General features: G+C 30.9%; 1 protein-coding gene across 2 annotated transcripts; it reads right to left on the minus strand.

Annotated features, from left to right (window-relative positions):
- Positions 1-6887: 6887 nt before the first annotated feature.
- LOC108483647 (rhamnogalacturonan I rhamnosyltransferase 1-like) lies at positions 6888-11749 on the minus strand. Of its 2 annotated transcripts, XM_053027845.1 has the most exons (9): positions 11637-11749; positions 10787-11543; positions 10187-10254; positions 9907-9995; positions 9588-9753; positions 9134-9423; positions 8843-9047; positions 8592-8749; positions 6888-8166 (listed from the first exon to the last, which is right to left on the minus strand). In XM_053027845.1, the coding sequence occupies exons 2-9, from the start codon at positions 11094-11096 to the stop codon at positions 7908-7910; spliced, it is 1545 nt and encodes a 514-aa protein (XP_052883805.1). In that variant the 5' UTR covers positions 11097-11543; positions 11637-11749; the 3' UTR covers positions 6888-7907. The 2 variants fall into 2 exon arrangements, with proteins under 2 accessions (XP_052883805.1, XP_017642644.1); XM_017787155.2 differs by having other exon boundaries at positions 10787-11713.
- Between the last annotated feature and the right edge of the window lie 11768 nt (positions 11750-23517).

The following is a 23517-nucleotide window of genomic DNA, read 5'->3' on the forward strand; positions in this document are numbered from 1 at the left end:
GAAACCAAAATCTCTCATTTCTTTCAATATTCGAACCTTTGAAAAATAAGAAGGGAGATGCATGACTAAGGTTTTAAATATTCAAAGCTTCAACTGGTTAGTTCAATTTAGTCATTTTCTTATAATATTTATGTTTTCGGAATCCCGAGATCTTAATCTAGCTGACCAGTGTGTTAATTTTCAAAACTATTAAAGATTTAAGAACTTTCCATTGATGGATAGTTGAAGCTTTAGGTGTTAATTTGATAGATTTTAAGTTTGGAGTTGAGAAAGGACTAAATTGTAAAGTCAATTGATGATTTTGTTCAATAAAATGTACAAAATTTGAAATGTAGTAAAAATGAGAAATAGGAGGTCCAATAAGGACTATTGTGAAATCAACATGAGAAATTGAGGTTGGATTTGAAAGTTAAGTTACTCTCGATTTTAGGGACTAAATTGAATAAAATGCAAAATTTTCTTCAATTAGCAATTTAATGTGAAATTGCTTGTGTATTCATAATTTTCTATGTTTGTGTTAATCCATAGCTAACGTCGACCCAGATTCCTCGAAATAGAAAGGAAAAAGAAAAAATCGTTGACGAATAGCTCGAAGTTTACAGTTTGTGTTTCTATACCGAACAACTTTGTAACTGTTGCATATTGAATTGTTTATGCATAGCAAGAACATAAGGTGATACACTTTGTTATAATGAGTTGTTTTTATTTATTTGAATTGGATAATGTATGTTAAGGAGGACTGAATTGAATATATGTAAAAAATGTAAATGTTTATATAAATGTGTAATTGAATACATACTGAGATGATTTATGCTTCCATATATATGGATAAGTGATTTCATGAGGAAAATACATGTGAATTGATAATATTGATTAATAATGAAATGAGTACCAGATACTCTATTAACTATTTAGACAAAGTCAGATATAGTTGGCATGCCATAGCATAGGAAGAGTTCAAGGTTACTTCGACTACGAGTTGATGAGTCACTGTGTGCCAGATTACTTCGATTATACCGATGAGGCACTAGGTGTCAAACTTACTGATAAGCGCTGGGCACAAACTATTTACTTCAGATTTATCTGATGAGGCACTAGGTGCCAAATTGGTGTGTTGGTTGGATCCGTGTATCCGTCAAAGTCCGAGTCCGAGTCAAGTTAATAGAGAGATAAATGGTAAAAATGAAATATTTATAATTGAAATGATGGTGATGAATATGTCCTTGAATCTATGAGACTAAAAAATCTAATATGAGACATGGTATTTGATATTGAGATTACAAATGAATATGAAATGGAAGTAAAATGTAAGATGGAATATCTATTTGTGAACTGAGCTGAAATAATTATAGTTATGTTCATTGAATACATGAATTTGGAAATTGAGATTAAATGTGCTACCTTATGAATTAAGATATAAAATGATATATGAAGTGGATTTGATATGCCAGGCATAATATTAGTAATTTGTGATAGATTTGAACAAGAAATGTGAGAAATGGTATAATTGACATGTTCATTGCATATTATCAATTATTTTTAACTTATGCATTCTAAATGAATTATGTTATTTTATAATAAAGAAATATCACTAAGTTATACTCAACGTACAATTTTGGTTTTTGTAAGCAAGTTAGGTTCTTTTTTATTTGATCATCGACATCAGCATCCAGCGACAATCCCAAACTTGAAATGTTTGTGATATTCTAGTTATTAATGGCATGTATCTAGGGAGTCATATGTTTATGCAAATGTTATATTTGAATAAGTTTTGGCATTTTTAATATCATAAGTATATATGTGTGATGGAAATGATCTTGTTGAATGATTTAGGTATATATATGCTTTCATGCTTAAATCATGAATAGTTATTATGATATAAAATAGGTGTGGTGAATAAGTAGTTGAGAAGTAGTGAATGTTTTGCTTATAATGGCTTGATTGTTTGGCAAACTCAATGTATGCTTAAAAGGTTGGTTTTGACTATTTTAGGATTGCATGAATGGTTTATGTGATGTATGTCATATTGATTATTTTGATGTGTCATTTGAGACATATTGGTAATGACATGAATATGGTAAATTGATAGATGTTTTATTGAGTTTCATGCAGGTTTTAGTTAGGTATTTTAATGCCTTAAATCATGGTTTGTGTTTGGAAAATGTCAAGGTATGATTTAGGACCTAAAGGTCACTTTTTGTGCCACCCGACCGTGTGTCACACACGGTTCCAAGACACAACATCAGGCTATTACACGGGCTGACACAAGTCCATGTGACCTATTAAAGTTATGATTGTATAATTGCATACGATCATAACCTGTTACACGGCCCGATGACACAACCGTGTGATAATTTTTGGATAATTGCATTTTTGACCCATACGACCACAATAAGTTACACGATTTGTCCGCACGGTCATGTGACTCCAGTTCCATATAAGGTTAGTCTATTACACGATTTGTCCACACAGTCATGCGTCCCACCCTCATACAGCCTCGGCCTTTCACACAATCAGGAGCACGCTCGTGTGGCCCCTATTTACAAAACTTTCCTATTTTTTTAAGTGTTTCAAATCGATCCTTGATTAATACCGGGTTAATTTTGGAAGGAGTTTTGAAAAGTTCGATTTAAACCCAAAATTGGTTGTATTGCATGATATACTTGTTATATTTTATTAATTAATATTAAATTGAAATTTTGAATTATGAATTGTATGTAAATGTTCTGTATTTATCTGTAGCATTCTGTTACTCATGTCCAACGATTGGACTGGGTAAGAGGTGTTACACATATAACTCTAGTAGAACATTCCGACTAGAGCAATGAGAACAGATCACCGTCTCGAGCTTGATGTCTTCTGCGATCTCAAATATGTCATATCTAACAGGGTTTAATGACATTAGATATCTACATTTCAAGCTCGAAATAATTCTTTGGCTTCCCACCTTTCACTTAATTTTCAATCGAAGCTCTTGCAATTTTATGCTTCGGTTGAAAACCAAATATTCAGATTGGGCTGATACAAAAACGAGCCCAATTTCGATCTCACAAATTTAACTGTCATAATAAATAATGGCTCGGACTCGTCTGCTCATTTTGAACCAAATAGCTTATTCCACATTTTTAAAACCGAGAAAATAGTAAAAATATGACTACGCATCACCCAAATTAAAACACCTACACGTGATTTAACAAATTGCCTTAGTTTGAACAACTATATCAAAATTCATATTTTTAACAACAACGCTCTTCTCTTAAAGCCAAGTCTCCTTATGAAAACAATCTACTCAAATTTTAGTATGGAACCTCAACGGAATGTATTTTGTTTATTTTATAGAGAACAATGCCCCCTTATATCAAACAATTTCATATTTAAAACATGTTGCCCGGGATTCCTGGGTTTTGAGGTACGCAATTAGGTTTAGGGTTGAAACTGGTGGCGGAAAAAATGCTCTCTGCATGGCATATTTTCAACTGACATGCAGTTAAAATGAGCCTTGCAGGATGCGTTTTTGTTTACCTGTCAAACATGTCAAGGAAAACGCATCCTATAGGGTGCGTTTTCACTGCCATGTTAGCTAAAAACGTATCTTGCGAGAGATTTTTTCTCTCCAACCATTTTCAACCCTAACCCTAATTGTGTACCTCAAAACCCAAAAATCTTGAGATAATTTTTAGACATTAGAACCCGAGAATCTCGGGATAAAATTGCATGCTGAAATTTTTTTTCTTTCCGCCTCATTGCATATATAAAAGGGAGTTTCCCTCCCTCTACTCCATCATCTCTCTCGCCCACCATTTCCTTTAATTTTTTTTTCTTTTGGTTGCATGTTGAAACTTCCGAGTTTAAAGACTTATTTCTTTTTTTTTTCTTTGAAGGAGACATAGTGATATTTTAAGTTGTGTTTGGGTTCACAGTGATGTCACAAAGCTTGGTGACCTGCAAATTTCATTTGTTATGTGAGGATGGCGCCATCACTTGAGAAGTCGGGATCGTATCCCAACTTAAGATCCCAATTAATGATAATTATATGGCTACGAGTAGAAGTGTAACTAGGGTTCAAGTTTACAAAGGTTATATTGTCAAGAGATGGAGTATAACTAAGGCTCCAATTGATTGTAGTTAAGCGGCCACGAGATCGATTTTCACCTCATCAGAGGAGAATGCTTTATAAAACTCATATAGAAGTCTAAGATCATAGTCGCAGCGAAAGCATTGAGGCTTTCCAGTATAATCAACTTAGTAATTTTCCCTACCAAAGACGGTGAGCCCGTTACTAAAACATGTGACTTAGTTGGTGGCAACAATATTTATACTGAGTCACAGCATTTAGTAATAGGCTCAACATTTTTAAGGGAGACGGATAAAACGAATTACTTGATTATACTAGAAGACCCTTGTGTTCACTATGACTATGATCTTAGTGTTCTGTATGAGTTTTATGAAGCATCCTCCTCTAATGAGGTGAAACTCAATGTCATGCCAGTATAGCCATTGTCAATTAGGGGCCGTAATTATACTTCATCCCTTGATAGCATAACCTTTGTAAACTTGAAGCCCTAGTTACACTTCAACCCATGACTATATAATCACTATCAACTAGAACCTTGAGTTGCAATGCGATTCGGCTTCTCAAGTAATGACTCCATCCTCACATGGCAGATGAAATTTGTATGTCACTGAGCTCCATATCATCACTATAAATTCAAGAATACCGTAAGACTATAACAATGTTTATCTTAAACACAGACAAAAATAAATCCATAAACTCTAATTTCCAACCAAAAGAAAACAATTTCTAAGAAAGTGAAAACGTGCCCTGTAAGATGTGTTTTCACTTTCTCTCTACAAAAACAGTCTATTCTCATAAATATAAAAAAAAAAATCTAAATTCATAAATTTTATTAAAAGACATTTTTTATAAATTAGTAAAAAATTGAAGTATCTAAATGAAAAAATTTTCATAATTTAGATGCCTCTTTTTCATATAAGTATAGACTTAAAAATTTATTATATCAAGCGGAACTTAAACAGGCCAAACCCAACTTATATTTTAAGAAGAATTTCTCCAAATTTTCTCAAAGTTCAGGCCAACTCTTGAATTTGGTCAGATAACCCAGAACACTTGAAGAAGTCCAGTTTAGGAGTCTTTCTTGCTACTATTCTTCAGTAATTCGTTGAGTGCAAATCTACTAGAGCTTTAGAATTAGGGAAATAGAATATCATCATGACGAGTTCACACTCCTTTCGGCTCTTCCATTTTCTATTACATCATGCAATTTTACTTTCCACTAGACAGATCAAGCAATTAATTTATATTATTTTTGTGAAATTAATATTGAAAAATAAAAATTATTATTGTTTATTTAATCTTTTTATCGACCAAGTATCTTTCATGAAAAAAATACAGAAAAGAAGAAAATAGCTTATTAAAATAATTATTTTAATAGATTGTTGCAGTTTTTCAGGTTGATGTGTGCAAGACAAACTTTCAGTGTCTCGACCAATCGTTTTTCTTTTAGGATCAAAGAACTAAAAACCAAGAATTTTTTATAAAATTAACTTTAAAAAATTAATTAATTACATAAATAATTTTTTTATAAAATATGTAAATAACTTAAATTTTACATTAAAATTTAGTTCACCAACATGCCTCGTCAATATTGGGATAAAAAAATTAATCTTTTTGTGGAGCCATGTAGAATAACACCATATGTATAAATATTCAAGAAATATTGAGATTTTTGATAAAATGAGAGCTCTAAATAGATTTTTTTTTTAGTGGAGCCAAATAATTTGACGCCACCAAATGTCAAGGCCTCTCGTACATTTTGTCATTTTCCTTTTTTAATATTTATTTTTATAATATTTAAAATTTATATTTTAAATGTTTTATAATATCTATTTATTCAAACGGTTTTTTAAATTGTTTTTAAATTGTTTATTATTTGTTTTATAATATTTTAAATGTTTTATAATATTTCTTTATTTAAACATTTTTAATTTGTTTATTATTTGTTTTCTTATTTTTATAATATTTTAAATGTTTTATAATATTTGTTTATTTAATTTTTTAATAATAAACAAATAAAAATGTTTATAATTTAATAACATTTAATGATATTTGTTTATAATTTATTTATTTAAAACGTTTGAATAAATAAATATTATAAAACATTTATAATATTATAAAACAAATAATAAACAAATTAAAAATATTTAAATAAACAAATATTATAAAACATTTAAAATATAAATTTAAAATATTATAAAATAAATAATAAATCATTTTAAAAAATTTCAAAAACAAGACGTTTGAATAAACATATATTATAAAACATTTAAAATATAAATTTAAAATATTATAAAATAAAAACCAAATAAAAAACACAAAAAAGACAAAATGTACCAGAAACCTTAGAATTTAATAGTGCCAAATTATTTAGCTCCACCATAAAAGGGAAAACTTATTTAGAGCCTCTGATTTTTAAAAAATCGCAAAATTTTCTTATTATTTATATAAATAATGCCATTCTACATACTATTAAAAATTAATTTTTTATTCTCAATACTGACATGACACGTTAATACATCAAACAATTTAGCTTCTACTAATTTTTACTGTAGATTTTAAGTTTTTTTACGTATTTTATAAAAAATATACTATTTATGTAATTAATTAACTTTTTTAGGTTGGTTTCATAAAAAAGCCAAAAACCAAGATTACATTGTCCATTTTTACCTAAATTATTATTAAGAAACAAAAGTATCAGTTCCTGGCGCTATGAATATGACTGACATCTATCGCTTGTCTCTCTCAAAATCTGTCTCCTTTCTTTCAAAACCAATAATAAAAACAAAACTAATTACATCAAAATTTGAACTTCATAAGCAAAATGAATTTACAATATGACACCTTTAAATATTTAACACAATTAACAAAGCATTGTTATTGTGTGTGGATGTAATCACAGAAAGGAAGAAGAGAGGCAATTGCAATTATAGAAACAAAATGATTTTTAACCTAGTATCAAGTATAAACCAATATTTCCTTATACTACATTCTGTCATATAACAAATATAGAATGGACCAGGCAAGCAGACTCTGGTGTTCTAATTAGTAAAACCCTAACTCAGAAACAAATCATTCACAAAAGTGGATCACAATAAATGAAAAGAACCAAAATTCCAAAGTTAGGAAGTACCATGATAGGTTAGGGTATCGTTTATCAAATGTGATTATCAATTTTGAATCTTAAAAGAAAAAAGTCTAGATCCAACAACCTTAGTAATTGAACAAGCAAGATTTAATAAATAGGCGTTATCGACATTGATAAGGATGGACCATATTTCCCCCAACAGGAAGGCAAGACCAGAGTCACCAACCCTAAATGTGAAGTCAAGTACTGGTCATTTAATTTACAAGTGTAGTAAAGTTGATATTCAATGCTTTCAACCATTCCCTGCATTTATGGGGTCATACTAGAACGAAATGCCGATGGTCTGAGTAGGCTGTGACAAGATGAATTTATTTCTAGAAAGTGATATATGCTAGAAACTAAGATCATTAAGCAATCTAAAAAGGAAACAAAAAAGAAATAGTGCAAGAAGGGAGAGGGATTAACCTTCCATGTCCAGTATCGTTAATCCGAATTTAAACTTGCATCCCTCTTGTGTACAACACATTTTGATCTGGTAGTAGCCTATACAGGCAGGGCAGCTCTTCTATATATGCTTCTGATTATTTGCATATATTATATATTTTTTGCCCTCCAGCTGCTTCACGAGACCCTTGGCCTTTCTTCGAGTTCTGTCACCCAATCATCTCCGCAGTAGCCTCCTTGGAAGAAAACAACATTTTACTTTCGGGTATTATCCTAGCCGTATACAAGTACTGGTAAATGTCACAATCCCCCAACAGAAAGATCTAATCGACTATATGATGGCTGCAAGCATTCTTCTGGATTCGCATAGAAGTAATCCTCTTCCTTAGGCCTGTCAGGAATCACCAACCTCTGAGTTGGTTGCCCCTTGCGACTTTCATGAGATTCTTTCACAGCATCTGAGAACTCATACCAACTCAGAGTTCCACTATTGTACTGGTCAATCAGATCAACCAAAAGCCTTCTCTCCAATAAAATTGTCTGCTTGAACCCCAGAAATCTGAAGGAACATTAACACTAAATGTTACACTAATGACAAATAGCTTTAACTATGAAAAACAAGAAAAAACACTACTATCACTAAGGGAGGAAACATTGTAAAAGGAACCCTCAAGAAAGTGTAGTTGAAACAGTCCTTAGTTCATGTTGCATACACTGGAAACAAAAATAATCAGATTCCTGAGTATAAGAAAAATGTTTGGAAAACGAAGAAAGAAAGAGATTGGAAATGATTTCACAGCTAGAAATAAACAAACTATTACATTCTTAATACTGGAAATAAAAACGGGGATGTTAAAATGTTAGTGAACTTGAAATTCCAAAATTATTCATCTCATCTAAAGAAAAAAGGGCCATTGAATCATTTAACAACTGCAGGAAAACCTTTCTGAACTTATTAAGAGCCAACTGTATATAGAACAGTACCTGCGGTGGCCTTCAACTACCTTAGCCATGTTTCCATCATATGTAGGAATAAAAATATCACTCTCCAATGAAACAAGGTAATCTAACGCGGCCATCTGGGATGAATGATTTTGAAAGAACCCAAGGTCTGATGGCTCCAATAGAGTCTCCTTTCTAACCTGTTTCAACAAAGAAAATGGACATTCATTGATACCAGAGAAACAAACTTCAAAACGTATTACATTATGTTTGCTGAACTTCTACCTACTTACCAATTTTGGATAAGCTGCAGCAAGAGTAGCCATTCTCCTTTGTCCGCCATATATTTCACCGGCTGCAATATAGATTTGGTAACTGTTATCTATGTCCAATGCCCTCAAAATAAGGGCAGTTTCCTCAGGCGTCAAAGGGCAGAAACCATCTTTCCTTTTCAAGTCAGAGTTTATTATTTTTTCTTTCCACCATGGATAAGCATATCTAGCAACATGGTTGTGACAATTAGATTAAAGTTTGAAATTTAGGGCAGCTGATCAGTAAATTGTTCAACATCTTGTATGGCTCACCTCATTCTTGTCAACTCCTCCACCTCCTCAGTGTTGCAACCTTGGGTACAGCCAGAAAATGCTAACATGTCCATTTCATATCTAAGGTGAAGTACAATAAAAGGACCATTTTGCCTCAGAAGCTTAACAACTCGTTTCCCCAACTCCTCTATCTGGGAAGTGAATCTCAAAGCACTAAAATTTACACGACATCGCAGCTTCTGAATATCTAAAGGCTGCCCATTGTTGGCAAGTCGAGTATCAGTTTTATTCAAATGTACAACTTTATACTTCTTTATCAGAGGAAGAATCTGCATGAAATAGAGATCAAACATATTACTTTAAGATGAGTCTTGGAGGAAGGAAAAGAACTGAGGAAGCATAAAAAAAATTTTAAAAAATGAAGAATGAACCAAGCTAAATTATAGTAAAACCTAAATAGGTCTAGGTCGAAAGGTAATGACAAGGAATTAACCTGGTTATGGTAGTAGGATATATCCGACCAACTAATTGGTGGCATAGAATACACTATCCCCATTTCTACTCTCCTCTTAAGCCTAGGAGGCAACTCCTTCAATATACGGACCTCATCTCTCAATGACAAAATGAAATGATCCACGTCAAATATATCTTGAAATTCACTGCCATAAAAGGTAAATGCATATTTAGAGATAAGTGAGAAAAATAAACTCAGTTGAAAACTACCAGTAATATATTTTAAACATCCTTTCCAAATCCATAAATGCACAATATCTAATGGCTTCAATCATATGAGCAAAGCTTATTTAACACACCTGGGATCTGACCAGAAAGATGTTTTATCCAGCTCCGGGACTATAAGTGTGACATTCAAATATCTTGCAATGGTAACCATGTCACAAATCTGTTAAGCAACACCCCCAAAAAAAAAAAAAAAAAAGAAAAGAAAAGAATACAGCATCAGTTTCCATATAGATTTTAAGTAAAAACAACCCATGAGCATACACAATCTAGAAAAATGTTGAAAAGAAATAAAAAAGAAAGAAAAGGAATGGAACAAGAAATGCGTTTAGAGTTCTTTGCTAAAGCACTCACTGCTGCTCGCATTTGATTGAGACCTCCATTGCAAGAAACCATCAAGTAACCATTGTTCTTATATACCCCTAAAGTAACAACAAAACATCATATATCAATTTAGAGTTCAAAATTCCTAACCAGAACACATAAAGCAAGTCGCCACCGATCCCTAAAACTGAAATGGAAAAAAAATGGAAGCAAAAGTAACAATATATTAAAATAAAAGTACAAATTTGAAATTTTCAAGAGATAAACGATCTCAAATTTCAAACAAACATATGCCACAACAAGAAAAGGATAGAATTCCACAAAACGAAGACATAAGATACGAACATTGGAACCAGTAAATTGATACAAGTTCAATCCGTATGACTATATAAAAGGAAAGCTTCAATGAAAGCGCATAGAAATCTCCAAGAAATCTATCATTGTGTACATTGATTTTCTTCTCCTCAAATAGGAATGCAGATAAGGATAAAAAGGATAAACCCATTCCTTCTTTTCCATTAAAGACAAGCTCAAAATTTTTCTCCGATTTAACCCCAAAAAAGGCCTAATAAAGAATAACTACATCAAAATCAACAGAAATTTGAGTAAAAAAAAGGTGGAAAATCTTACTTTTGGGAGGAAGAACACGGGCAGGAACGGAGGGAACCTTATCTTCAACAACGGAAACGGAAGAATCCTGGTGAGAAAAACAGGAAGGCCAACCTTTAAGGAGATGCGGACCCCAAGTATCCCCCAAGGCCGTTAATTGTACGATGCAAGTCCAAAGCATCACCGATGTGGTGGCGCGTATCATCCACAGCTTCGTTCTCGAGCTCTTCAACTTCTCAACTCTCTCCCCTCCGCCGCCTCCTCCCCCTTTCGTTGCCCCCATTCTTATCCCTCTCATTTTCCCTTTCCCCTTCCCTTCAATACTGCACATTTCCAGCAATAACCCCGATTTCCACCCTCCTCATCTCCCCCCCGATACGCCACCGTCTTCTTCCTGTCAAATTCAATCAATGTAGGTCGATTTTCAGAAAATCTGCATCTAATTTAACAAAAACCTTCTCCTTTCTTTTCTTTCTATTTTCCGACAAATTTCGAGATCCGTTAACTTCCAAAACAACATCAACAACAACAAAATAATTCAAAATCAATCAAAGAGATCCAATTTTTTTCATCCTCTTGCCAAATGAAACTCTTAACAACTCAACCAATTCCAATCGAATATTAAACAGTATTTTCCCGAAACAAAAAACAAAAAACAAAAAAAATCCTTCTCTTCCTCGGCGATCTAATCACTTTTCCGTCGAAAATTGTCCTGGAATGGCCGTTGAAACTCCTGCCTCTCTTCAAGTATAAGCGAATCGAGAAAATATAGAGAAATCTGAATAGAGAAGGAAGAAAAAAATTAGAAATGAGAATATAGTACAGACTACAATGCGATCGAGAGAGAGAAAAAACGGGATGTGAGCCGTACACCGTTGGGCTTGGGTACACTTTTTTAACCATAGTTTTCTTGAATCTAAAAGGATTTGTTGACTAGTGTTAGCTGTCGACCACAGTCCATGGTTAACTCCTTTTTTACCAATAAATACCTGCCACCTCAGTTTATGTCTGAATGGGCCCAACATTTACCCTACGTGGCTGCTTTCAACTGGGTTTTATAAAACTACAGGTGTCCACGTCCCAGGAATGGGAGTTCATCCGTCGCCGTTAGATTTGTAATGGGCATTAAATCAGCTGCCGATACGCCGACAATATATCGCGAGAATTTCTGTAGGTGCGAATATACCGCGACAATTATCCTTAATTTGTTCAAAGATTTCTTTAAAAAAGTAATTCATTTAATTAATATTTTCAGCATTTAATTCTTTTCCATGAAACAAAATAATAAGAAATTTTGTTTGTAATTAACAGAAAAGAAAAGTAATTATTTTGACGCTATGTATTAATATTTCAATTAATAAAACTCGAATTATCCTTTTCAAAATAATCAAACACCAACTATTATTTATTTAGTAAAGATAATATTACCAATGAGAGTGTAATCATGTATAAAACATATGACTGTCTTTTCTTACATTTTATTTTTATTTAGATACATCCGCACATAATTTTAAAGTCTCATCAATGATACTATTATCTATTAATAAAATAGGTATTTGTAAAAGTTTTTTGGGTATATTTTTATATTTTTAATTCTTTATTTCATTAAATAAAAGTTTATGTTATTTTTTAATATTTTATTTGTTAATTATTAAAATAAAATATTTGAAATAATATTTTTATTAGATTTTATTTTAAATCATCAAGATCAATATTAAAGGCTTGTTTAGTAGTGCTTAAAAAATATTTTGACTCTAAAAATACTTTTAGAAGAAAAATTGTACTAAACAAACTGCTTTTGACTGAAATTTTTTACTTTTCAAAAATACTATTGAAAAGCACTCCCAAAAGTACTTTTGAAACTTAATTACTTTTTCACCCTCTAATAACATAGTACTTTCATTTCTTCTTTTTTCTTGATACTTAATTACAAATGTGTTAAAATCATTAATTAAATATAACAAATCTAAAATAATACAAATGTGTTAATATCTAATTACAAATATTTAATGGTTATATTTAAATATTTAAAATATAGTTTATATATTCTAATTAAATTTTATAAATAATTAAATTTATTGCTTAAAATATTTAAAATTTATATTTCATATATTAAAATATTAACAACAAGTTATAATAACTTTTTTATATTCTTACTAAATATAATAATATTAACTAATTTAAATATTATTTAAATGCATATTTGTTTATTGATAATAACATGTCTAAAATGAACATTTTATTTCTCAAAATTATTTTTTGACAGCAATGCTGAATACTCAAATCTTAAACCAAACTTTTCAAAAATACTTCTCAAAAGCACTTTTCTATTGTACTTTTCACAAGAATTACTAAACTAGCCCTATGTGGTGTTGGAAACTTTGACTTGCCCTATCTCATTTTATGTTCTAACAATAATTAGAACAAACTAGTTTATAGCAGGTAAAGATTTTGTGTTGGCATATTTGTTTGTGTTAATTTTATTTAAGCCTTATATAAAATTGTTTTGTACAACAAATGGATTGGTAATTCATTGCAATAATAACTAGACCCATGTGTTGTGTTTTAGGCCTAGTTTAGGAATGCTTTTCAAAAGTGCTTTTGGAAAAAAAAAACACTTCTAGGGAGAAGCTAAAATTTTCAACTTTTGGAAAAAGTGCTTTTAGGCCGATTTTTGACTTGGGAAAAGCACTTTTTCTCTTAAAAAACAACTTATTTAGGAATGTTTTTGTCCTAAGAAAGCACTTTTGAGAAGCATTCCTAAACTGGCCTTCTAGTTGAATGACTTCTTAAAGAATAAGAAGAGTTTGTGTTATTTTAAGGATTCTATCTTTATCCTGATCATATTATTTGAAGTTGTTGGAAGACTTGTTTGGCAGAGGCTGAGAAAGTGATGGAATTGCCGAAGGTCGAGAGAACAACACCGAAGGTTAGAAGAAATGGGTAAAAGGTCGGGTCAAAGCCAGAAGTTAAGTCAAGGCAATGGATATTAAATTAGGTTTTGGCTTGAAGGGGCTCAGGAGTAATGGGGTTGGTGGGATTCATTAAAGTTGTGGAGTTTGTTGAGTTGGTGGAGTTAGTTAAGTTTGTTAGGTTGAAGGGAGAATCAGTGTGGGAAGAAGCCATAGTTTGGTCCACGCTCACCGTGTAATACCCTGAAAATCTTTCTGATAATATATTATCCTTGATATAATAAAATAAGGAAATAAAGTGATAAAAGGGAAGTTTTGAGTTATGGCAACATTGGGAAGTAAATTATGATATCTTGATTAGGAAAGGACTAAATTGTAAAAGTTAGAAAAGTTTTATTGCTAAGAGTAAATACTCAAGACTTAAAGGGTTAAAGTGTAAATATGAAAAGTTTAAGGACCAATAGTGTAAATATTTTAAGGGTAGAATGATCTAGAAACTAAGGAAAATGGATGAATTAGGACCAAATTGAATAAGTGAAGAACTATGAGGGACTAAATTGCAATTTTACCAAATTAAATGATGACTCAAGGATGGAATTCTAAAAGATCATGAAGGGCAAAATGGTCAATTAGTAAGAGAGAGAATTCTAGAATGTAATGATTATGTTAATGATATTTTAAATTAATTAATTAGATAAATATTATTTTATTAATATTTTATGAGATATTTAATATTATTTTATTATTATTTATTTAGTATATAAGAAAAGAAAGATGAAGAATTTTCATCATCTTTCCTTTCCATGCAAACTAACGTGAGAGAAAGAGAGGAAGAAAGAAAGTTTTACTTTCTTTACAATTTGGTCCTTTACCAAAAATTCACCATTTTCACCCAAAAATCAAATGAATTTCCATAGCTACCAAGAGAGAGAAATGTTAAGGAGAACATGGGGAGTTAGAATATCAAGTTGGATTCAAGAAATAGAAGCTGGAGGAGAGAAAATCAAGTTAAAGATTGGTATCAAGAGAATAAGGTAAGTACATCAAGATTTCAATACGTTTTAAGTTTGTTATTGTTGATAAATCATGGAAATAATGTTATAGTAGAGTTTTATTACATAAGGTCCTATGTTCTTGATATGTTAGTGAAGAGAAAATAAGAGAAAGTGATGAGAAATGGTGTAGAAAAAGAAAATAAGGGTGTTATAACATGGTAATTAATATCTTGCACTAAAACAGTTATGGACAGCAGCAGTAGTCTAACTTTGAAAAATCACCATAAATTTTATAAATTGAATTAGAAGATGAAAAAATATGGAATTAAATCTTAATGAGTCTAGTTTCTCATAGAAGAAACAGTGTAAGCAATGAATTTGTAAATTTTTATATATAATGAATTTTGTGAGATAAGGTCAGAATGAATTCGGGTTCCCCTGTTCAGACTTTGAAAAATAATAAAAAAATGAAGAAACATAATTAGAGGCTTAAATTTATATTTATAGAATCCTGAATGAGTCTAGTTTTATGAGAAACAAACTAGAACATCATTTGAATTCTGTAAAAGGAGATAACTAATTTTTAGTGAAGAAGGGTCAGAACTGTCAGACAGCAGAATAGGGGTGAATTTAATGAATAAACTGTACTAATTGGCTAAACCAAAAATTCTGAAAATTTTATGATAAGAATACATGTGAGTCTAGTTTCAGGAAAAATTAACGGATCTTAATTTCAAGTTCTGTAGCTTAATATATAAATAATTTAGTGACTATGACGCAAATGGACAATTTTGAATGTACATATAAGTAAATAGTGAAATTATTGATAATGTTACTTGTTGTATGTTATATAAATTAAGGATGTGGAATGGAGAGGAGGAGGAGGAAAATATGTATGAATATTCATCTAGCATGGCTAATTTGCATGTTTTAGGCTCAGGGACTAAATTGAATAAAAGTAAAATTTTATGGGCAATTTTGTAAAAATGTTAGAAATGACTAAATTGCATGAAATAGATTATTTTATTATTTAAATTACAAAAATTTAACGAAATTATCAATTTAGTTCAAGATCGGGGGAAAACATGTTTTAGGGATTAAATTGAAAAGTGTTGAAATTATGGAAAATTTTGATATTTTATAGAATTCATGGACTGTTATCAATATATATGAGAATAATAGTTGGAAATAAGGATTAAATTGCAATAATTTTACTTTCCGTCCCTAAGGATGAAATCGTCATTAATTAAAGTTTAGGGGCAAAATGGTAATTTTGCCTAGAGCATTAATTAAATGTATTAGAATATGAAATGAATGAAAATGATGATCAAATTTATTTATAAAGATCCGGACGACACAAATACGAGACTTGATCATGGAAAAGAAAATATATCAGAATAATGAAATAATAAACACGAGCAATCAATGAGGTAAGTTCGTGTAACTTGAATTATATTCTGAAATGCTTGAGATTGTATATTATTGATGTGAATATGATTTGAATGTTCATTGTATGAAAATTTATAAAACATTGATATATTTGATAAAATGGGAAGAAATCCGGTTGAATGAAAGGAAAATTCGATGGATCTCGAAAAGGAATTGGCGGTAAAAAGGATCTAGCAGGACGGGTGATCCTATCTGATATAGCCCTCCGAAGAATACGTGTAAAATGGATTTAGCCGGACGGGTAATCCGAATTAGGGTCTGAATTTAGCTTTGGGTGGTAATTGGATCAATCTCATTAGAGTAATTGTCGTTGCGATTTAGCTTTGGTGGTAATCCCGACAATACTCTATGAGTTTATATTGCGAGGATTTAGCTTTGGGTGGTAATCCCATTGCAAGGATGAGGTTCATGGAGTGTGCTCTCGATATGAAATGTGTAAGACCATGGTTGAAAGATACCATGGCAACTCGATATAAAATGTGTAAGACCATGGTTGAAAGATACCATGGCAACTGATATGAAATGTGTAAGACCATGGTTGAAAGATACCATGGCAACGTGATATGAAATGAACAAGACCATGGTTGAAAGATACCATGGCAACATGACGAAAATGAGTAAGACCATAGTTGAAAGACACTATGGCATCATGTCAAAGATAAATAAGACCGTGGATGGGAGACGCTCTAGCATCATTGAACAATTGATATTCGTGTAATATGTATCGGATGACGAATGGTTATATGAAATAATTATGAAGATAGATAAACGAAATAAGTATAAGTACATGAAATATAATTTATGTTAAGTTTGATATAAGCTATTACCTAATAAATATACATAAAATATATGGAAATGATGGAGCATGAAATATTGATATAATGAAATGAATGATATATGCTTATGAAGAAAGCGGTAAGAGCATGATATGTTTCATGACATGTACATATATGATTATCTTTGATATGTTGATACAAGGAAATTATGTAATTGAGACTATTATTAAACTCAAGTGCGATATGTCGAGAAAATAGATATATCAGTGTTGAATTTATATGAGATATGTGCAAGTATACTAACAATGTTGCTGTTTGATGCTTATACAACTGTCAAACTGTTGATTGAATGGTAATATATTTATTTATATGATGCATTGAATCGGTAAGTATTTAAATTTTTTTAGTGATCTGTAAATGGTAGTAATGCTTCGAAACCCTGTTCTGGCAGCGGATACGGGTTAGGGGTGTTACACACCGCACCAATTATTGATAAAGTGTATCAATAAGAGAGGACAGGAGGAAAAACTGGTAGTGCAAATGAGGTCGGTTCACCTAAACAAGAAGAGAGCCGGAGAAGGATAAAAGGAGGAGAAATGTTGTTGCGAAGGTAAAGAAGATTAAATGTAAAGAGTAAATGCTTAGAATTGCTAATGACGAAGAAAATCTCTTTCTCATTGCTATGAAGGGTATTTTTAAGTGAGGTCCTCTTGTTTGGTAGTGGTGACGTGGCAAGTCGTAACCAATGAGTTGTCATCATAGAGTGTGTGAAGGACACATATAGTGGAGCCCATCCTATTATTCTTTTTGAGATAGTATAAGGTTGTTATTTTTAGGTAGACCCCAGTAGTTCCTAAAAGGAGCGTTCATACTTGGAGAAGTGTTCACACTTAAAAATGAGTGGCCTAGCCATAACAATGGGTGGCTTAATGTTGGAGGTAACTCGTTTGGGAGGCAAAACAGACGGTAACGCTTCGAGAGGTGGAGAGTCATTTGCAGATGTCTTTTTGGTGTTCCCTCAAAGTGTCACATGTTCAGCCTAGGTGAGGTATAATAATGTTCAATGTACTTTTGCAAATATTATATGCTACCGTTATATCATTGTAACACCTCTGACTCGTCTCCGTTACTAGATTAGGGTTATGACGTATTACAACATATATCAAAATAATTATCATCATTAAACCATTCATTTATTAATTTAAATAACAACATTCAAATGTAAATTTCATTCATAGCATAATTACATTGACAGGGTCTTAAAAATAGTTTGGGAATAATCATGGACTAATTTGAAACAAAATAGAAAATTTTAAAAATTTAGGAAACAAGGGTCACACGACTGTGTGACAAAGCCTAGACCGTGTGGTTCAGGAACATGGCTGTGTGGCCAAACTGTGTATAATTTGAAGTAAGGGTCACACAGCCGTGTCACAGCCCGTGTGCTCGCTCGTGTACAAATCGAAATAAGGTCACACGGTCATGTTTCAAACTGTGTAAGTATTCAAAATAAGGTTACACAGTGGTGTCTTCAGGCCGTGTAACAACCTAATACTGTGTGAAAAATCCTACACTTAAAATAAAAAAGACACACAGCCGTGTGAGAAGACCGTATGTGGCAGACAACCATGTGATATCCAGTGTCCTAGGCTGTGTGCACCTTAAATAGCTTTCAAAACAAGGCAAAAACTTCATCCAAACTTAGGTACCAAGCCAAACAAAAAATAATCATTTCCATACCTTCAAAACATATTGAAACATGCTTAAAACATATCAAAACATTAGACCTAAGTGCCTAACCAATGTGTCCTCATTGACACTACAATTCAATTAACAAACCAAATATACATTTCATATCAAACTAATTTGCATTCAAAGTTCACAAGGCCATACATTAAACTCATGTCAAACTTACCATTTCATCCAATCCATTCACATTCAATCTTACCATATTTCAAACACTTTCATATGGTCTATATCAAATAGCCAAAAAAATAACTTTACATGGACATTTACATACCCAAAGCCAAAGTCACATACACAAATAAGCTCAAACAACTTTATACTAACCTAAGATGCAACACATGGAATAATAATCCAAAACATATACACAACACACGTATTACATGCCATATAACCTAAAAGTGAACATGTTAATAACTACTGATAAGTATTTGGGTAGGGTGATCTTCAGGTTGATCCGATCACCCGATTTTGCAAAATGATATCTACAAAGAAATAGGAAAATGACACGAGTAAGCTTCTATAGAGCTTAGTAAGTTCAATGGTTAAAATGATAAAACTTATTGTGTAAACACATCAATTACAGTAACAAGATTAACAAACAATAAATCCTGTCAACCATAGTCATTCAACAGGTGAGTTTATACATATACTTATGAGTTGCATAATATGTTCAATCACATGAAAATCATTCAATATCAAGTCATGATAATATCAAAAAATCATGCAATCCATTATACAATTTAGTATCAAGTCAACTATCATTGAAAATTTGCTCGATGAATGATATGATAGATACGAGTATGTGGTTATCCACCCGAAACACGCCAGAAAGCTCAAACAAGCCAATCCAACCTAAAATAATCTTGGGCACCAAGTGCCAAGCCCGAAGGCTTTAATTCGCCCCTAGTAACAAACTAGAATAACTGTAAATATAACACGATAGTTCGCAACAAATGTTGAACTTTTGTATATTTGGTGGATAATAACAAGTCAAGAATCATCATCTCATCACAAGTCAATCCCGTACAACGTGCAATATAAACTATTGGCATGCCAATTGTACTCTATCTTACGTTAATCTAAATCAAAACACATTATCATTTAATAACGTTCAAAATAATTATTTCATCAATTCACAACAGTTTATAACAAATCAATTATACCAAAAATATTTAACAAACAATTTCACAATCAATATATCATTTCAAATTATAATAAACTAAACCAAACAAACTTATCAAGGTTAGATTGCAAATATGGTAAAAGTTTAGGGACTAGTTAGTAACTTTCCCTTTTCCTCGATTATCTACTTGTTCTTGTTCTATAAATATTTTAGTTCAACTTATTAGCCTCAATTTCAATAATATTCAATTTAATGTATATGATTTCCTTTTTTCAAATTTTTCTCACATTTTCCTCAAACTTTTAAATTTTATTCAATTTGGTCCTTAAGACCAAAACAAGCTTATTTCACAATTAAACCTTAAACCCTTTATGTCAAAGTTACAAATGCTTCAAACCAATCCTTATAAGCTAAAATTTCATAAGAAAAATATGTCCTAATTTTCATTATTTTAAATTAAATCCTTAAACTTAAAATTTATACAAAATTATTTTACAAAATAATTCTATTTATCAACCAAGCTTAATATTCTACCATTTAACTTCAAAAACATACCAAACTCATCAATTGCATCTTCTAAAACATTTAAAGGTTTTATAAATGAACCTTCGGGTTAGCTAGATTAACCTAAAATGATTACAAAAACAAAAAAAAAAATTACTAAAACAAGACCAAAAATCACTTACATGCACCCAACCTAGCTTGGCTGAATCTTTTTCTTCAATACAAGTGTTTTTCTCCTTCAATTTTCAATGGTAGCATGAAAATGATGATAATTACTTTTACATTATTTTTAGTTTATGTTAACATAATTGTTATTTTACTATTTTACCCTTATAATATAACTTAATAACTAACCAAACTTAGTCTATATTTTTCCACTAACTTTTTTATATGGTTTATTTATCATACAAGTCCATCCACTCACATTTCAATAACCATTTAACAAATTTAACTATGAGAACTAACTTTTTAAGCTTTTACTATTTAGTCTTTTTACTTAATTAACTATCTAAACATTAAAATTTCTTAACCAAAATTTTAATATGACTCTAATGACCTCGTAAATATTTAATAACAAATATTTACGGACTGTTATGTCGAAATTGTGGTCCTGAATCCAATGTTTCTGACACCACTGGAAAACAAGCTATTACAATCATAAACACCAACACTGCCTACCAACTTGAATAAAAATGAATTAATTTCAATTAATTACATCAATTTTCATTTTATCCAAAAAATAAAAAAAAATTGTGTTCTTTTTTAGGGATAAATCTAAAAGTTATACATGAACTTTAATTTGGTGCAATTATACTTATGAAACTTTGATTGTGATTCAAATGTATATATGAAACTTTAATTTTAGTTCAATCATACACATTTAAAGAACTAAATAATACATAAATTTATTTATGTATTGGATAATAAAATTATATGTGTATACTACATTGTTATACCCTTACCTGGCTGGACACATGGCACTCCGAGGGAGCACCGAAAATATGTTTTGTAACAACCAATTTTTTTGTGGTATTGGAAACAGTGGTTTTGAATCCCATTTTTTGATAATTGAATCTGTAAGTATTATTATTTAATATTTACGTGTTTACTATAGTATTGTATTGAATTTTGGTTTAGAAATTTTATCGAATCATTAGTTAATTAATGTATAAGGACTAAATTATAAAAGTGTTAAAATTTAATTGCTATAAACTTTTAGTGGTTAAAGGGCTTATTTAATGATTGAATAAGGTCGAAAATGGTAATTAAGCCAATTTAATTATATGTGGACGGTTGGATAGCCTATTATTGCTAAAAAACAAAGTTAAAAAAATTAAATTATAATATGATAATAAAAAAGATAAATAAAAAGAAACATGGTTAGAAAGATAAAAGATCTCTCTGTTCTTCATCCTTGCACCAATTATCCATTGTTGAGGAAGGAAGAATTAGACCAAGCTTTAAGCTCTCAATTGATGACTTCAATTTAGTTCGTTTCTTGTAATTTTTATGTTTTTTAGGTCTCAAGAGCTTGATTTAGCTAACACGGGTATCAATTTGTAAAATTGTTAAAGTTTTCAAAAGTTTTCATCGTTGATTTCTTGAAGCTTTTGGTACTAAATTGCTAGATTTTAAGCTTAGAAGTGAAAAAGGACTAGTTTATAAAGTTTAATTGCTTGTTTTTGAACATAGGGACTAAAGTGTAAAAATTTCAAAATTGATGTTAAATTTATGTAGTTATAGATATTAGAGGGCTATAGAAGTATAAAATTGAGATCAGTTTCGAAATTGAAGCTCAAATATGAAAGTTATAGCAATTTAGATTTTAGTGACTAAATTGAATAAAATGCAAAACTTTAGGAGTTTTGTGAAAATAGAATTAGATGGGTTCATTCATATCATACTATAGTATTACATTGTTGGTATTGACAAATTGAATGAATTATTATATATAGATCGAGAACTAAACCAATCAGAGCATATTCGTAAAAAAGTAAAAATTACGGATTAGTCCTCAACATCATGTTAGATGTTGTTTTTGTCAAGTAAGTTCATATGGAACTTATTATGTTAATTTTGTTATTTACATATTATATATATAAATTCTTGCTTGTATATTGAGTTGGAATGAAATATAGTTACTTTTAACATTAGATGGACTAAATTGTAAAGTTTGAAATATAGGACATTTTTAATAAGCATGAGTTATCGAACTGAGTTTGAATATATATATGATTGAATGATATGAAATTGTATATATGATGATATTATGGATATTAAAATGGTACGAGTACAAAATAGGGTTAGGATGTATTTATAAATGACTAAGGTACGAAATGGCAAACCATTACGGTTTCAAAGGGTGTTGGTTAGGGACTTAGCTATCGATGGCTGAGATCTAGCATATTTTGTGGATACTCTACAACCAAAGAATAACACTTATATGAATAATCCCAATCTGCAGCTTGTTCAAGCAGACCCAAATGATATAGTTCAAGTGTTGGACAGAGACTTGGTTATTGACGACTGAGATCCGGCATATATTGTGGATTCTCTACAGCTTATGTGAGCAGCATCTAATAACATTTATATCAACAATCCTGGCCTATAGCTTATGCCAGTGACCCGAATTATACAGCTTATTTGAGCAAATCGATTCCGTGTTTTCGAAGTTAGTTTCCTATATTTCTACAGGCGAAAATGGTAATAAATCAAAAATGAAATGGTTGGTGAGTTCGATTATGAATTCAATCAATATGTTTATAAATATATATGTTGGAATAATATAAAGCTAAGTGTACGATGGTATATGTATGTGACTTGAGCACTTTGGCCTTATTATGCCCATGTACTAACTTGTGGTTGTTTTGTAAATCTGTACAAGAGTGCTTAAGGATGTCAAAGAAATATCATGTTATGTATGTTTTTATTTTTTTATTAAATTGATATAAATTTAGGTAAGTTAATTTAAATTTTGTATGAATTTACTAAGTATTCATTATACTTACCATTGTCTTCTTTCTTCCATAGTTTGTTGATTGTGGAGCATGTCGATCAAATCACCTCAAAGTTCACACTATCTGTCTCTCGCTTTGGTAGTCTTTTGGTCGTTTGAGCTCGGTTATATGTGGCATATGTATTAGGAATTGTTATGTTACTTCATAATGTTATGTTTGGTTTGAATCCATAGTTGACAATGAATTTATGATGTCTATGTCAAGTTGTGTACATATATATATATATATAT

This window comes from Gossypium arboreum, chromosome 1, assembly GCF_025698485.1.
Source record: "Gossypium arboreum isolate Shixiya-1 chromosome 1, ASM2569848v2, whole genome shotgun sequence".
NCBI lineage: Eukaryota > Viridiplantae > Streptophyta > Magnoliopsida > Malvales > Malvaceae > Gossypium > Gossypium arboreum.

Excerpts from the sequence above, each read along its gene's own strand:
- LOC108483647 (XM_053027845.1), bottom strand. The coding sequence starts at position 11,096 with ATGTGCAGTATTGAAGGGAAGGGGAAAGGGAAAATGAGAGGGATAAGA. Across the intron at positions 9,424-9,587 it reads TATCCTACTACCATAACCAG|ATTCTTCCTCTGATAAAGAA; the intron begins GTTAATTCCTTG and ends TATTTCATGCAG. Across the intron at positions 8,167-8,591 it reads GTAGTTGAAGGCCACCGCAG|ATTTCTGGGGTTCAAGCAGA; the intron begins GTACTGTTCTAT and ends ATGTTCCTTCAG.